Source organism: Aquarana catesbeiana, linkage group LG03 (assembly GCF_042186555.1).
Source record: "Aquarana catesbeiana isolate 2022-GZ linkage group LG03, ASM4218655v1, whole genome shotgun sequence".
NCBI lineage: Eukaryota > Metazoa > Chordata > Amphibia > Anura > Ranidae > Aquarana > Aquarana catesbeiana.
In genome coordinates this window covers 11,860,138-11,877,557 of record NC_133326.1, presented here as the reverse complement: position 1 = coordinate 11,877,557, position 17,420 = coordinate 11,860,138, and the positions used below count along the sequence as shown (strand labels likewise).

At 42.2% G+C, this 17,420-nt stretch overlaps 1 protein-coding gene across 3 annotated transcripts in view; it reads right to left on the bottom strand.

Annotated features, from left to right (window-relative positions):
* ITGA11 (integrin subunit alpha 11) overlaps nucleotides 1-17,420 on the bottom strand; it is a 253,778-nt gene that overhangs the window by 151,096 nt on the left and 85,262 nt on the right. Inside the window, exons 3-5 of one of the 3 annotated variants that reach the window (XM_073618273.1) lie at nucleotides 13,272-13,381; nucleotides 6,408-6,499; nucleotides 5,970-6,084 (exon numbers count right to left, since the gene is read on the bottom strand). In XM_073618273.1, the coding sequence (XP_073474374.1) occupies nucleotides 5,970-6,084; nucleotides 6,408-6,499; nucleotides 13,272-13,381 (317 nt within the window). Of the gene's footprint in view, nucleotides 1-5,969; nucleotides 6,085-6,407; nucleotides 6,553-13,271; nucleotides 13,382-17,420 lie in introns of those variants that run through there. The other 2 variants (XM_073618276.1, XM_073618274.1) reach the window with 2 other exon arrangements.

Sequence of the window (17,420 nt, the reverse complement as noted above, 5' to 3'; positions counted from 1 at the left end):
TCTACAGGCTTGGAAATATCGGTTTGTAAGTAGATAGAAAACTGGCTAAAAGACAGAATTCAGAGAGTAGTGGTTAATGATTCTTACTCTGAATGGTCTAAAGTTATCAGTGGTGTACCCCAAGGTTCAGTGTTGGGACGCTTACTTTTTAATATATTTATAAATTATATTGGGTCTGGGATTAAAAGTACCATTTCAGTCTTTGCAGATGACACCAAGCTATGCAGTGCAATAATGTCCTTAGAGGATGTTTCCAATTTACAAGCCAACCTCAATGCATTGTTTAATAAGGCAACTAAGTGGCCAATGAGGTTTCACGAAGATAAATATAAAGTTATGCACTTGGGGGCTAAGAATATGCATGCATCATATATACTATAGGGAGTACAACTGGGGGAATCAATGGTGGAGAAGGATCTGGGGGTTTTGGTAGATCATAAGCTCAATAATAACATGCAATGCCAAGCTGCGGTTTTCAAAGAGAGCAAAGTCCTTTCTTGTATTAGGAGAGGTATGGACTCCAGAGAGAGAGATATCATTTTGCCCCCCTGTACAAATCATTAGTAAGACCTCATCTGTAACATACAGTTCAGTTTTGGGCACCGGTTCACAAAAAGGAGATGGGGGAACTGGAGAAAGTGCAGAGAAGGGCAACCAAATTGATAAGTGGCATGGAGGAGATCAGCTATGAGGAAAGATTGGAGGAACTGAATTTATTCTCTCTTGAGAAGAGGTGATTAAGGGGGGAAATGATCACCATGTAAAAATACATAAGGGGTCCATATAATGTACTTGGTGTTGAGTTATTCACTTTAAGGTCATCACAGAGGACAAGGGGGCACTCTTTACGTCTAGTGTAAAAGAGATTTCATCTCCAAATACAGAAAGGTTTCTTCACAGTAAGAGCTGTGAAAATGTGGAATAGACTCCCTCCAGAGGTGGTTCTGGCCAGCTCAGTAGATTGATTTAAGAAAGGCCTGGATTATTTCCTAAATGTACATAATATAACTGGGTACTGACATTTATATGTAAAACTGATCCAGGGAATATCCAATTGCCTCTCGGGGGATCAGGAAGGAATTTTTTCCCCTACTGTAGCAGATTGGTTTATGCTTTGCTGGGGTTTTTCGCCTTCCTCTGGATCAACTGTGGGTATAGGATTGGGTATATGGGATTATATTAATATATATATATATTTTTTTTTTTGGTTGAACTAGATGGACTTGTGTCTTTTTTCAACCTGACTAACTACGAAACTATGAGATTTGAAAGACCTAAGTAAGTTAATAAAAAAGTTATGCCTACTTTTGCATTACTTTCGGTAAGGTCCCCATATTCAACAGAACATGATGTAGGCTAATGCCAGCAAGTAAAACCCTATGATATGGTTGTTCATGGGCTGGGTGGGAAGACGAAAGGAAAGGTGTGGCAGTAGACCTGTCTATGCACAGGTGGCTTAGGTAGTGTGCAGATAGTATTCTCTAGATATGGTTGTCCAAAAAGGGGGAGGGGGGTTTTACAACAAACTAAGTATAGGAGGCAATGAGGGTTAGAATACAGTAGGAAGGAGGAGGAAATTGGGGGCCCACCCGAAGTTCCCATTTTGTGAAATATTAAGTTCTTCAGAGCAAGAGTAAGGAGTGTTCGAGGATCAGGTTGCAAATGTACTTTAACCACGGGGACCATATTTTCAAGAATATGGGGTAAGTGTCATCCATCAGTTTCTTATATCTTTTGAAGACTCTAATGTTGATATTTCCTTACAGCATTTTGTGTCTCCCAGTAAGCCATAACAGAGATGGTGATGGTGTTACCTATTACTGGTTTACTCTGCATTATGTAGAATCCATCAGCTTTTGACTTGCAGTGGCAGTTTGGCAATACTGCAGGTTCTAGTGAGGATTTCCCTAATTCAATAGTCTTTATTATAATACGGGATTTATATGGCGCCAGCAATTTACGCAGCGCTTAGTGATAGTAGACTATTGGAGTTGTAAGAGATTATGTCCCATCACAGTGAGAGATCATGGCACAAGTGCAATATTCAATTAGAAAAAAAACAGTACACAAAAACAGGCCTTAACAACGTTGGCCATTGCAACATACAAGGAGGGAAATCAGAGAGAACCAGGGACAAAGAAGAAGAGAAGCTGGGAAAGAGGGATGGGGGAGCTAGTGGAAATATGCAGCTGGGGGTAAGATCCAATCTCGTCTGACAATCTATTCCCTGCAACACATGGGAGAACGAAAGATAGCGGAGTCAATGACCAAAGTTCAGGAGAAGGTAGGATTGGTGTAAGAGAACTGCTCTGGTGCACACACGTGCACATGCGCGCGCCCACGGGCAACAGTGGACTTCCAGGGAGCTAATGCACACGTGTGCGTAACGGACTGCGTGGACGCGCAGGAGCATGTCCCTAAGGCCAATTGGCGCCTAACAGCCTATTTAAAGGGTGCTCTGACTCACAAACAGTGCTGACTGGTCTTCAGCTGTGTCCTAATCTTCTGATTCCTGTTATACTCTGCCTGATACCTGTTGCTGAACCCGGCGTACCCTGACTTTGCCTCTGGACTCTGATACATTCCTGATTACCGGTTCCTGATCTCGGCTTCCATTTTTGACCTTGCTTCTGCACATGCCTTTGTACTTCGCTGCCCGCCTGTTACCGAACCCGGCTATCCTTGAGACCCTGCTCCTGCTCTTCGCCTGGCTCAAACACTGCCTGTTGTCCTGAAGGTGCCACCGAGCCTACTACTCCATCTGCAAGTACTGCAAGCAATACTTACAGGCACTCGTGTTCCTCCTGGCCCTAGCCACCATCTGTTCCACCTTCAGTGGGGCTTGGGCTGGAGATACAAGGGAGGCCGACCTCATCATATCAGACTCCTACCAGGTACGTGACAATTTGATTCAATACCTTCACAAAAGAGACTTAGCTTATCATTTAGGATAGCCATCATATTGTCATTAGTCATCAGGGCTGCTGATAAAAATGATGAGGCCCTGTACTGCCAACCTGACAGCCCCACCCCAACCCTGGGTGGGTGGTTGAGTGAGTGCAAGCGTATGGCCTTGAACACATCTCCAGCCACATGAACAGACCACTCATTCACCCGGCCAGAGTACCTGTGTGAATGAGCCCTTAATTGTGTTTATTTAAATTTTTTTGTTACATTTTCTTAATTTTCTTTTTTTTACAGTCCTGTGAGGGGGGTATTGATGAACGATCATGAGTCTAAACAGATTCCTGATGTCTCACTTTTGAGACAGAGAAATATTGAGGACACAGATCCCCAATTCTTTCACTGCAGCCTCGGCTGCGCTACAGAATGAATGAACAAGAAGGGCTCTCTACAGTACTGATCACTCACTGTGTTCATTCAGGAAAGGAGGGGGCTGATAAACATGACATGATGAGGGAGGGACTGAGCTGTAATTTGTAGCTTTGGGAACTTTCTGCACCATAAAGAATCCTGGGCCCTCCTGTTGACCTGATGGGGTCTGGGCCCCATACAGGAGAGCTGTTGTTACCCTATTATTAGCGGCCCTGTTAGACATCATCTAAGATACTCCAGCCTTAAATTTTTCTTTTTTAACTATGATGATGATATAAATACATTAACAAGAGGGTTTCTTTCATAAGTAAAATCATCATAAAATATATGTCTCAAGGAGCAGATAGGACCACCATGGCAACAGTCCGAACAAGACCAAATATATATTATATATAGGGGGTGCTGGCTGTATATACTATTCACGGATATATTGGATATACCCATATATATTGCTAGATTGCACTATGTATTGTTACATGGTATACCTACCTCACTATATTTTCCTACCATTCTTACTAGGCACGCCCCCACGTGTTGTCCACTGCACCATTTGCATGCCCTACCATTGGTCTTGTTCCGACTGTTGCCATGGTGGTCCTATCTTCTGCTTGAGACATATATTTTATATGATTGTACGCCAGTAAAATTATTATTGACTGCCTATTTTTCCTCGCTTAGAAATTACTCAGCTCCTGAAGAAGCATTTTCTCGCGAAACATGTAGAGCTAGCAATTTATGTTATTATTTAGTATACACTTATATGTCTTATTTTGAGATGTTCTGGATGTATTTGATCCACATTGGAGAGGTTTAGTAATCACTGCATTGGGCAGTATTTTTTAACGTGTTTTATGTAATATATATGTAATAAAATGTACTTTATTTTTTCTATAATTGGTGCCTCTAAAGTCCTTTTCTTTGTGCTTTCAAATTATTACTACTATTGAGGACTTTAGGCTCCCACAGATCCATCTTGTGTTGGAACTTTTCTAGCTTGTTTGATTTATATAGCCCAAAACAATGAAGATAGTAATGCTTGAATGCCCCCAAACCTCAGTTTGTCAGTTGGATCAGCATGTGAGTAGACTGGTGAAAGACAGATGGGATCGGCTTGTTGGGCTCTAGTAGACTTCAACAAAATGGTGACCGCCTGCACACAGCCACCGACTCCCTGTTGCATAAATATGAACGAGATGGATAAAAGATGGCTTCAGCTCTTTGTTCTCCACCTTTAGAGAACTCCTCAGATGTGTTTCGCCCTTTTTGGGACTTAATTGTAGTAGCCAGGTGTCTACTATTAAGCCTCAAAAAGGACAAAACGCATCTGAGGAGTTCTCTACAAGTGGGGAACAAGAGCTGAAGCCATCTTTTACCCATCTTATTCATATTTTTGTAACAGGGAGTCGGTGTCTGTGCGCAGATGGTCGCCATTTTGTTGAAGTCTACTAAAGATTATAGCTGGACATTTATTCCATGCTGCAGTTAGCTATTAACTCCATCCCCCATTCTGAAGCATTACCTGGATGGGCATACGCAATATAAAAAATATGTTTTTTTATAATATCTAATTACTGTACATGTTTAATTTATCTATGAACATGGAACAACACTATAAGAACCATGCTATCTGCCCATTAGAGCTGCACATTAATTGTGTATTACTGTTCTACTTTCCAGTTAGTGGAGGTCTTGATCAGTCTGTTCAATGCAGTCTCTGGGTGGCTTATCCTGTGCACTCAGCATTTCCTCAATAAGGGTCCTGATAAAACTTGATAGACATTCGGTGCATCAAGTGTGTTTATGAACTAAGCTCATGGATATTTTGAACAGAAACAACTGAAACCTGAAAAGCCTTGCAACACCGTTCCAAGCAAGAGTACCTCGCTCCCCTTGGTCCTTAGGTGGAGGGGCCCTGGTTTTATAACTCACACATCCAGCGGTATTGATACCAGGTATGCGGGATGCCGCTATCCCAACCCAACCCACGTGAAGTGTGTTATGCAGCCTTAGCCTCTTCTCCACTGACCACACCCCACAGACGCATTTCGCCCTGCCAACCGGGGCTTAGTCATAGAAACAACTGAACTTTTAAAAATGTAAGTAAGGGGGGGGGGTTGATTTAATAAAGGCAAATCAAGTGTTCACTTTGCAAGGGAAGTTGCACTTTGCAAGGGGATTTGCCCTAGAGCAGTGATGGCGAACCTCGGCACCCCAGATGTTTTGGAACTACATATCCCATGATGCTCAACTACACTGCAGAGTGCTTGAGCATCATGGGGAATGTAGTTCCAAAACATCCGGGGTGCCAAGGTTCACCATCACTGCCCTAGAGCTAGGTTAATGAGGGTAGGTACTGCTGACTTCCATCATCCAATCACATGCAAGCAAAAATGCTGAGTTTTTTTTTCCCTTGCTCGTGATTGGTTATTGTTTTCAAAGTATATTCTCGCCACATTCACTGAGCTCCTGGGCAAATCGCCTTGCAAAATGCAACTTGTTTTGCTAAGTGAACAGCCTAATTGCCTTTTGTAAATCAACCTCAGTAGCTCAATATGTGTGCTCACAGAACATACAACCATAATTTCCATTTCATTCAAACTACATACTGAATTGCATGCATACGATTGCCTTACTTTGCAGTGCGGGGGCCACAATTCTTGAGAATCGGAAGTTGGCGTTGACTCTGGAGCACATCCCGGTTGTATAATAGGAGCTTCCACACTCATGAGACCACAATGGACTGCAGGCCTAAAACATGGCAACACTGTTACCAAACATCATAAGGTACACCATCTACGGTAAATATTGATTAATAATAATTAGCAGGCAAGTTAACATTGCAGAAAAAAAGCCCAGGCAGGATGCGCTCAAGGTTGAGCCAAGACAAAACAATTAGCAGAAACAGCCTTGAATATGGGTCACACGTCATGCTGCAAAGATGATGGGGGGGCTGAGGGACAGTATCTGCCGCAATTATCAGCTACAGATGCTGTAAGCATAGAAAGATTCAGGCAGGGGATATAGGAGAATGAGGCCATATAGAGCGGCCTCAGGATATAGGATATTCTTACCACAAAGCTATTATCTTTAGGATTTGTGACTAAGCTCATTCCCAACCGCATGTTATCCTTTCGTTCCGACACGTTGGACAGCGTCACCCTGCCTGAGAGACCTCCAGTTACCAGAGTAACAGACCTCTGAGACCTCCTTAGAGACCTGAGAAACCTCTGAGTTACCACACAGACCTTAGACAACTATACTGCCACATAGACCTAAGCATTGATACAGGTAGGGCTGGCCAATCACATCTAGGCAACTTCTACTGGCATCATTAATTATAGGCGGACCAAATAGTCTCTGTCCATGTAGCCAATGTTGGAAATGTACAATCTGCAGATCAGGTCTATTGTTTGTAGAGTTCACAGGTTACTGGATACAGAATCAATTCCATTGGGGAGCATCGGGAACTTTATCCATTTAGGCATCACAGAAGATTGGTAAAATAGCAATTACATCTATGGAGAGATTATTTGCTCCAATGGCCTCAGTCATGGGAATCTGAGATGTCTAAACTTTATCTTTGGGTAACACCAAAGATTTTATTACAAAGAAGAATGGGAAGTACATTTTTGGAGCGTATTGGACGCCATTCTCATAATCGAATGTATAAAGTCAAGCCACTGCAATTTTTTTTTCAAAAGACTTACTGACATTTTCACCTACATGCAAAGCTAACAAGTCAATCAGTTGGGCAATAGACACGAAGAAGTCCAGGTATGGATATTGTTAGATAGTTATATTCGTCCAGGTTGGACCAATGTAATTATGCGAATACCGAACCTGTGGGATCCTTGTAGAAGCTGGAACTCACTGTTGTAGGCACAGCTACTACAGTGATCTCTACTAGCTTTTGTGTCCCATGCCGAGTGGCTGCCCTGCTGCATTGTGAACACCTGTTCGGAATGGGCATCATTCAAAGAATGCCTAGCATTTTCTGAAGGAATGTAAAGCCATCTGTTATTAGACGAGGTGGAGAGTGTGATGTCACCTCTGCACCTCATTCAGTTAGAGAACACTTTGCATTCACCTTACCAACCTTATGCACCTTACCAACCGCTCAGTGTCTGCCAACCCTCTCCTCCAATCCCTACACTGGCTCCCAATCACCCAGCAAATTAAATTCAAAATACTAACCTCAACATACAAAGCCATTCGCAACTCTGCCCCGAGCTACATCACCAATCTTGTCTCCAAATATCACCCAAATACCCAATATCTCAAGACCTCTCGTCTCCTCCTCTCATGCTTGTCTCCAGGATTTCTCCAGAGCCTCTCCCATCCTCTGGAACTCGCTACCTCCACCTGTCCGGCTATCCCCTACTCTTGCTACCTTCAGGCGATCCCTGAAAACTCATCTCTTCAGGAAAGCCTATCACGTCTCCAACTAATCTCCTACCACTTCCATCAGCTCATTCCCCACAGTTACAACCTTTTGTACCACCTGCCCCACCCTAGTAGATTGTAAGCTCTTCTGAGAAGGGCCCTCTTAATCCTCTTGTATTTTATTGTATTATAACTGTATTGTCTCCTTTTTATATTGTAAAGCGCTGCGTAAACTGTTGGCGCTATATAAATCCTGTATAATAATAATTCATTGAGAAATGTGTAACGATGCCTACTATTACTATGATTACAACTAGTAATTGCCACTCTAGAAGCTGGAAATCACATTTACACTTGCTTCGGCTTCAACACACATTAACGGCTAGACACTTGCTTCAAAAACAAGGCTTCGGACAGGCTTTGTTAAAGCTCTCTGAACGATAAATAAATAAATAAAATGGTTAGCTTACAGTCCTGTTTACACCTTGCTTTTGCTTTGCTTTGCTTCAGCTTTGCTTCAAAAATGATACCCCATGTAGCTTTAGTGGTGCTTCAAAGCGTCTTCAAAGCCTCCATGGAAGTCTATGGCAAAGCTTCCCTAAAACCCCACAGAAGCACCACTGAAACCTCACAAAAGCCCCACCAAAGCCCCATCGAAGCCCCGTTGAAGCTCCACCAAAGCCTCATCGAAGCCCCATCGAAGCCCCACCGAAACCTTATCGAAGCCCCACCAAAGCCTCACAAAAGCCCCACCAAAGCCCCATTGAAGCCCCATCAAAACTCCACCAAAGCCTCATCGAAGCTCCACCAAAGCCTCATCGAAGCCCCACCGAAGCCCCACCGAAGCCTCATCAAAGCCTCATGGAAGCACCAAGCAAATGCAAGGTATAAACAGGACTGTAAGCTAACCATTTAATTTAATGACGGGGCTTTGACTGGCATTCAGAGAGCTTTAACAAAGCGTGTCCGAAGCCATGTTTTTAAGCAAGTGTAAACTAGCCCTAATAGACACCGCTACTACACTGTTACTACAGTGGTCTGGTCTCCATTAGCCTCTCTGATCCATGCCAAGCGGCTGCCCTGCTGCAATCTGGACTCAGGAGGTTGGCCACTTCGCATGGGCCCCATTCAGAGATTGCTTTGCATTTTCCAATCGTTATCAAAAGCTTATAGACTTCACCTCTGTAACATCTCTAAAATTCGCCCCTTTTTAACTAATGAAACCACCAAGCTCCTCATTCACTCCCTTGTTATCCCTCACCTTGACTATTACAACTCCCTTCTCATAGGCCTACCTCTACATAGACTCTCCTCTTCAGTCTGTCATGAATGTTGCTGCCAGACTTAATCTCTCTTACCAACCACTCAGTGTCTGCCACCCCTCTGTGCCAATCTCTACACTGGCTTTGCTCAGCAAATTAAATTCAAAATGCTAACAACAACATACAAAGCCATTCACAACTGTGCTACATCACCAATCTTGTCTCCAAATATCACCCAAACCATCCACTCTGCTCCTCTCAAGACCTCCTGCTCTCCAGCTACCTTGTCTCCTCCCCCCATGCTCATCTTCAGGACTTCTCCAGAGCCTCTCCCATCCTCTGGAACTCTCTACCTCAATCTGTCCAATTATCTCCTACTCTGGCTGCCTTTGGATGATCCCTGAAACCTCATCTCTTCAGGGAAGCCTATCACGTCTCCAACTAATCTTTTATCACTTCCATCAGCTCATCCCCAACAGTTACAACTTGCAACATCTTATTAGATTGTAAGCTATTATGAGCAGGGCTTTCTTAACCCTCTTCTATATTTGTTGTATTTCTAACTGTATGGTCACCCTTTTATATTGTAAAGCACTGCGTAAACTGTTGGCGCTATATAAATCCTATATAATAATAGTAATTTTCTTAATGATTGCAAAGAGTTTTCTCATTGGATAAGGTAGAGTCCGGGCAGTGGTGTCACACTCTACACCTCGTCCAATCAGAGATTGCTTTACATTCATTGAGAAAATCAAATCATTTTTACATAGTTACATTGGCTAAGCTTGGACCAGTGTAAATATGTACATTACATTATCAAAAGTATTGGGACACCTGCCGTTACACGCACATGAACTTTATTGGCATCCTACTCTTAGTCCGTAGGATTCAATATTGAGTTGGCCCACCCTTTGTAGCTATAACAGCTTCAACTCTTCTGGGAAGGCTCTCCACAAAGTTTAGAAGTGTGTCTATGGAAACGTTTGACCATTCTTCCAGAAGCGCATTTTTAAGGTCAGGCACTGATGTTGGACGAGAAGGCCTGGCTCGCAGTCTCCGCTCTAATTCATCCCAAAGGTGTTCTATCGGTTGAGATAAGGACTCTGTGCAGACCAGTTAAGTTCCTCAACCCCAAACTTGCTCATCCATGTCTTTATAGACCTTCCTTTGTGCCCCCTGTGCCCAGCAGCCGCCCTCCTGTGTTCACAATGCAGCATAGCGGCAGCTCTTCATGGGACCCGGGATCTAGTGCAGATCACTGGAGTAGCAGTGTAGTAGCGGTGTCTACTATAGTGATTTCCAGCTTCTAGAGAGATCCCAAAGGTATGGTATTGCAAAGAGAGGTGCCCCAGGGATTGTACGGGCAAAGGAGGTAAACCAGAATTTGAAGAAGTAACATTGTTAAAAAAACGTACAAAATTTATTGGGTACAGATGAAAATAAGGTTGATACACAGGTATGAACACCTAAAAACAATTAAATCAGATTCGATCAATAAGCAGCAGCTAGATTCTGGAACACACAGGTGATCAGGTGGAGTGTGTAATCACAATAATCCCAACATGTTTCAGAATATAGGTGTAAATATTTAATTCCTTCTTCAGGGCCTGAATTGAAGCGAGCTGTTTTTTCTAATAACAACAAAAAAATAAACAACAAAAATAATACATGATACACGGGTGAGTATATAAGTATAAAAACACAGTAGTTGAAATAGCATGGCATATGATGACAGGTAATGGAAACAAATGGCACTCACAAAGTTCGTGTCTTTTCTAAAGTATAGTACACATCAGGATTCACATGTAAGATTCACATGTATGTAGGAGACAAAGCCCCACATTTGGACCCCAGAGCTCCCATATTGTGCAATTGGGCAGAATGAAATGATGAGATGAAAGCCCCTCCTACATGTGAATCCTGATGGGTACTATACTTTAGGAAAGACATGAACTTTGTGAGTGCCATTTGTTTCCATTGCCTGTCATCATATGCCATGCTATTTCAACTACTGTGTTTTTATACTTATATACTCACCCGTGTATCATGTATTATTTTTGTTGTTTATTTTTTTGTTGTTATTAGAAAAAACAGCTCGCTTCAATTCAGCCCCTGAAGAAGGAATTAAGTATTTACACCTATATAGTTCAAAAAGTCGCGCTAAAGGAATGAAAAGTGGCAACAACCTAGTGCCTATAACTTGACAAAAGGTAAATTCAATACAAATGAAAAAAAGAGATTGAAAAAAATTAAATATAAACCAGTGTCTATAAACACCACAGTGAAATAAAAATAAATATTAGATAAATAAAACACAAATGATGTTTGCTATGCAAAAAAATGAAAATAGAAAATAAATTGAGTGGTTAAATGCAAACAGTAAAAATGTTTACCAAAACGCTATTGCCAAACGCAACAGTATATAGGAACTGTGCAAAGACAATAAACATATACCTAGTGAAAAACATAAATTATGCAGTGTAAAATTGAGAGCAAACTTATTTACACCTATATTCCGAAATATGTTGGGATTATTGTGATTACACACTCCACCCGATCTCGCTTTGAGATCACCTGTGTGTTCCAGAATCTAGCCGCTGCTTATTGATCGAGTCTGATTTCATTGTTTTTAGGTGTTCATACCTGTGTATCAACCTTATTTTCATTTGTACCCAATAAATCTTGTACTTTTTTTACACAATGTTACTTCTTTAAATTCTGGTTTACCTCCTTTGCCCGTACAATCCCTGGGGCACCTCTCTTTGCAATTTCTTCTGAAATTGGGATGTGGCAAAAGTTTCCAGTGTTACACTTATTGGTGGTTTCCCTCCATATTCTTTTTCAAAGGTATGGTATGTACATAGTTACATTGGTCCAAGCTGGACCAATATATAGTTGAGAACTAATCCCAGCCTCACCTAACATTATAGGGGTGGAAGCTAATTATAAAGTCCTAACCTGATGGTACCTTGTACCTTCCAGAGTAGCCAAATATGTGCCTAATTACTCTCCTCTTTGTTTTAGGGGTTGCTCGGAAGTAGGTATGCATCTACATATTTGGTGGACATGTCCAATAGACCAAACCTTTTGGAAAGAGATCTTTGACGTTGCCTCCAAAATGTTTCTGATTTTGGTACGACCAGACCCGTTCACTGAACTACTTAATTTGAAATCAGATTGCTTAACACATTCCCGATTCAAACTCCTGCATTGGTGATGGCTGAGACGAAGCATAGAATGAATGCCACCATGTCCCACTCCAAAATGATGGCTATCGAACAAGATCAAATCCCCAAATTTGAAAAGATATGGTACCCATGGTTAAAATATTACCTACCGCCAAATTTTGATGAATCGGTCCTCCTACCATGGTAGCTGTTTCATTCATTCATTTATTTAATCAACCAAACCATTTCTTGCACTGGAGCTTGGGTCGACCTTGTGGACTTCTCCAATTTTCTGCCCTCCTCCTCTTCTACATTTTCTACCCTCTTATTCTAATTTTACAGCTCACTTTTTAAATGCATATGACCTGTACCCTCAAAATTCATTAGTAAGTAATTACTGTCGGTACTGTTAATAATATAGGAGTGATTATATTGTCACATGGCTTCTCACCAACTCCTCAGGTTGTATTTAGATACATTCCACTTGAAAGATACTTTTATTTAATTGTTAATGTTTGCGTAACATTGTATAGCAAAGAGCTTTATTTTCTCTATTTCTATAAGTGTAATTGACATACCTGTTAATTGCTGTATATCTAATAAAATCTTTTGACAAGTGAGAACTAATCCAAGTTGGACCAATGTAACTATGTAAAAATATCCATACCTGGACCACCTGGAAATCATCTTTAAGTTTGTAAACAGTAAATCCTAATATTTCTCAGAAATCTGTAAGTCTATTTCTGCTGCCAGCTTGCATATAGAGGTAAGTATGATGACGCATGATGCGGTTTTTAAATCTATCTGACACAACGTTTGTGTTGGAGGGTGACTTCTAATCAAACTTCTAATCAAACTCCAACAATCGTTGGATATTTATCTATCATGACTAACTCATGTTGTTGGAGGTTGACTGTTTGGACCTTAATAGTTACTTTTACTGACAGTAACTTGTGCAACCTGAACATCTATCTCCTAAAGCATATACACAATATATTGCTTGTCTAAGTTCTACAGTATATGGATAGCTGGAGTATGATTGATATATTGTGGGCTTGTAAAATAAACCTAGAGCATATAAATAGTATATAAGCTCCCAGTGAAGGCAAGGACCGTCACCTACCAATTCCAAGCTTGGTACAGTCATTTGTTGTGTCGTTGGTGATGGAACATCTATATATGTCACCTGTCTTCTGTGCTCCATTCTGATCGAAGGGGGCTCCAACCACCAACCTGTAAAAAAAAGGATATAAAATAACATAACCTAACATAATATAAGATTACAAATACAAACATAGTATCCAGAAGGTCATTCAGGAGGTCTTTTCATTTAGTACATCCTGTTAATGTGGTCATCCTGCCATGCAGGAAGTTTCAATGTTAGCGTGATTGTGGTTTTGTAAAAATTTCATTCTGTATTACATACATACATATACTGTCACAATCACACCAAAGTCTGACGGATTCGTACGTGATGACGTACACCGGACTAAAATAAGGAAGTTGATAGCCAGTAGCCAATAGCTGCCCTAGCGTCGGTTTTCGTCCGTCGGACTAGCATACAGATGAGCGGACTTTTCGATAGGAACTGGGTCCGGCGGAGTTCCGACGTAAAGATTTGAAACATGTTCCAAATCTTAAGTCCATCAGATTTTCGACCGAAAAAGTCTGAATTGTCCGCCGGACTCGGTCTGTCGGACCAGTCCGGTCGTAAAGTCCGCTCGTGTGTACGCGGCATTAATCTGTAGGGTTCAATATTGAGTTGGCCCACCCTTTGCAGCTATAACAGCTTCACCTCTTCTGGGAAGGCCGTCCACAAGGTTTAGGAGTGTGTCTATGGGAATGTTTGGCCATTCTTCCAGAAGAGCATTTGTGAGGTCAGGCACTGATGTTGGATGGGAATGCCTGGCTCGCAGCCTCCGCACGAATTCATCCCAAAGGTGTTCTATCCAGTTGAGGTCAGGACTCTGAGCAGGCCAGTCAAGTTCCTCCACCCCAAACTCTCTCATCCATATCTTTATGGACCTTGCTTTGTGCACTGGTGTGCAGTCATGTTGGATCAGGAAGGGTACATCCCCAAACTGTTCCCACAAAGTTGGGAGCATGAAATTGTCCAAAATGTCTTGGTATGCTGACGCCTTAAGAGTTCCCTTCACTGGAACTAAGGGGCCAAGCCCAACCCCTGAAAAACAACCCCCACACCATAATCCCCCCTCCACCAAAGGATTTGGGCCAGTGCACAAAGCAAGGTCCATAAAGACATGGGTGAGCGCATTTGGGGTGGAGGAACTTGACTGGCCTGCACAGAGTCCTGACCTCAACCTGATAGAACACCTTTGCGATGAATTAGAACGGAGACTGCGAGCCAGGCCTTCTTGTCCAACATTAGTGCCTGACCTCACAAATGCGCTTCTGGAAGAATGGTCAAACATTCCCATAGACACACTCCTAAACCTTGTGGACAGCCTTCCCAGAATAGTTGAAGCTGTTATAGCTGCAAAGGGTGGGCCAACTCAATATTGAACCCTACAGACTAAGACTTAGATGCCATTAAAGTTCATGAGCGTGAAAAGGCAGGCCTCCCAATACTTTTGATAATATATGTATATAACACAGAATGAAATCTTTACAAAACCACAATCACGCTAACATTGAAACTTCCTACATGGTAAGGATGACCACATTAACGGGATGCACTAAATGAATATACGAACTAAGACTGAGATGCCTTTAAATGTCATGTGCGTGTAAAGGAAGGTGTCCCAATACTTTTGACAATATAGTGTATGAAGGATATTCACAGTATATTAAGAAAAATAATCAGTATATAATAAAAACTGACATTTAATGTTGGGTAGACACAAGTTTCTCATAAAACTGTAAGACTTTGATGGAAACAATTTGGATGCATTTTACTCATTCCAAGTTGGCATAGTTACTGAGCATCTGGATCTTATAGATTTGGAAATAAGCGTTAATAGCCAATTGAGATATTTTCCATCTTGCCAACTGCCCAGTCTACCGTCCAGATCCATTCACTGCTTCCTATATTAGAGAACAGTGGAAGCGATGGCCTTTGGTCCAGTGCAGTAGTCTCCAAACTGCATCCCATGGGCCAAATGCAGGCCCTTTTCTTGCTTTTATCTGGCTCTTGGGGTACTATTTTCATCAACTGACACCAAAAATGGGGCAAAATCCCCCCCCCCCCTTACTGACAACAATGAAGTGGCAGAATTGCTCCCAGTGACACTATCAATGGGGCCCAATGACACCAATGATGGGGCACAATTCTTCCCAATGACACCAATGATAGGGCCCAACTCCCCCCATTGACACCTAGGATGGGCACTATTCCTTCACTGGCACCAAAGATGGGGCATTGCTTATTCCACTGATGTTGAGACCTTTTCTACTCCAAATGGCCACAGTCTGCCCCCCTGTAAGAACTAGCATCAAATGGTAGAGCTTTATAGGACTTTTTAAGGGCTTTTCTTGCCCAATTTTATTCAAAGAAAGTTCAAAGTTCCAGGTAATCAAAACAGGTTTCCCTCGCAGGGGTTTTCAGTATTTCACTCTTGCAAAGAAATAGGCATTCAGCCTCCTGGCTTGTACATACAACACTCCTGCTTTGGCCTTACCCTTTGTCTGCCTCTCACAAACGGTCTTCATACACACTCTGGGCACATAATATGCAGCCCTTTGTTGCTTTGGCTCCTACGTGGAGCCCTCCTGACTCCTGGCAGCGACCTCCTCTGTTTGCCGGTGGTGAAGCCCAGAACCCTGGTCAGGTCACTACTAAAAAGCCCAGCACACACCTGACCAATTACCGTGCTGGCTTTTCTGAATCCCTGGACCCAGAGTTGGAGATTTTATCCCACTCGGAATCTCTTAGAAATCTCCAGGCTCCAGGTCCCAAAAAACAATGAGAAAACTAAAAAACCCAGTTTCCTCTGCATTAAGCAAAACCCCCCTGGAGCCCCTCAACCTGCCTGGTTGAGAATTCTGGGTCATAATCGCTTTCTAGACCCTGGCAGGACAACTCTCTGTCAGACCCCTCTTAAGTCTGAAGGACAGTAAGCTGGCCCTTCGTTTAGATGTTCATGGAGACCCCTGGTCCAGTGGAAGGAACGTGATTAGTCAAAAAGTGCTTTACAGCATAGCCAATATTGGTTTCTCAGTAATTAAGCTTTCAATTCTGACAAAGATTTGGCTGGATACAATTTCTACAGCAACAATGTCTTACAAAGCCGCCATACTGCAGGGGTCACATATCTTACTGAGTGTTGTTGAGAAGCAACTGATAAAGTCCTATGAGAATATATAAAAGAAAAACTACCAAAGCATCTTTAGCAGGGAAATGATACTGTTTCCCAGATGACTGGGCTGCTTCCAAAAGGCTTAACAGACTCGCTTTCAGCCAAAGAGTTGGACATATTTGTGCGTCACTAATCTAAGCTGGATATGTCACGTCGCATAAATTTATGGAAGCAAAGTTCAATATTAAATGAGGGAGTGAAATATATCACAATGAACTAAATAAACATTGGTGGATGTGTCGCTTGGCCTACAACATAATCATGGGGTCTGATTTACTAAAGAGAGAATCATGGTGAAGTGCCGAAAAGTGCACCTTCAGACATTTGGCCAAGTGAAGAAGTAGCCCATTCATGTTGGGCATGAAGTGCTTGAAGGTGTTTGAAGGTGGGTTGACTTCACTTCAGCTGAAATGAACCAACTTTGGTCATACTAGCCCAGATAATATGTTTACTTTAAAGAAGGGCCATAAATATCAGTACTGCTTGAGAAATAGACAGGACTTTGAGATAATAGGACCCAAAGGATGTGAGGTTGGTCCTCCTCCATCACACAATTTAAGGCCACTTTTCATGCCAACAGACGTTGGCTACATATTTGATTCTGGCTGTGAAGCAAATGATAGCCAAAGCTTAGAAGAATCCCACAGTCATCTTATAAGTCAAAGGCCATATGAACTCAATGTTAGTTTTCAAGAAACTGTCTTAATGACACAACCAACCCAAATTTCTCAAAACATGTGAACCGTGGCTTGCTTATGTCTTACCATCCTCAAACTCTTCTAGCCTGAGTTATCTAAAGTCCATTTACCTGGCCCTCTGGCTAGAGTCTGCGGGGGATATATCGCTTTCCTATTACCCTTCTCTTTGTATTGTCTTGGCCTCCCTACCCTGACCTCTGCCATTGACCCAACCATGGCCTTTCCTGGTCTCTTCCCCTACCAGTTTTCCTATCTGCG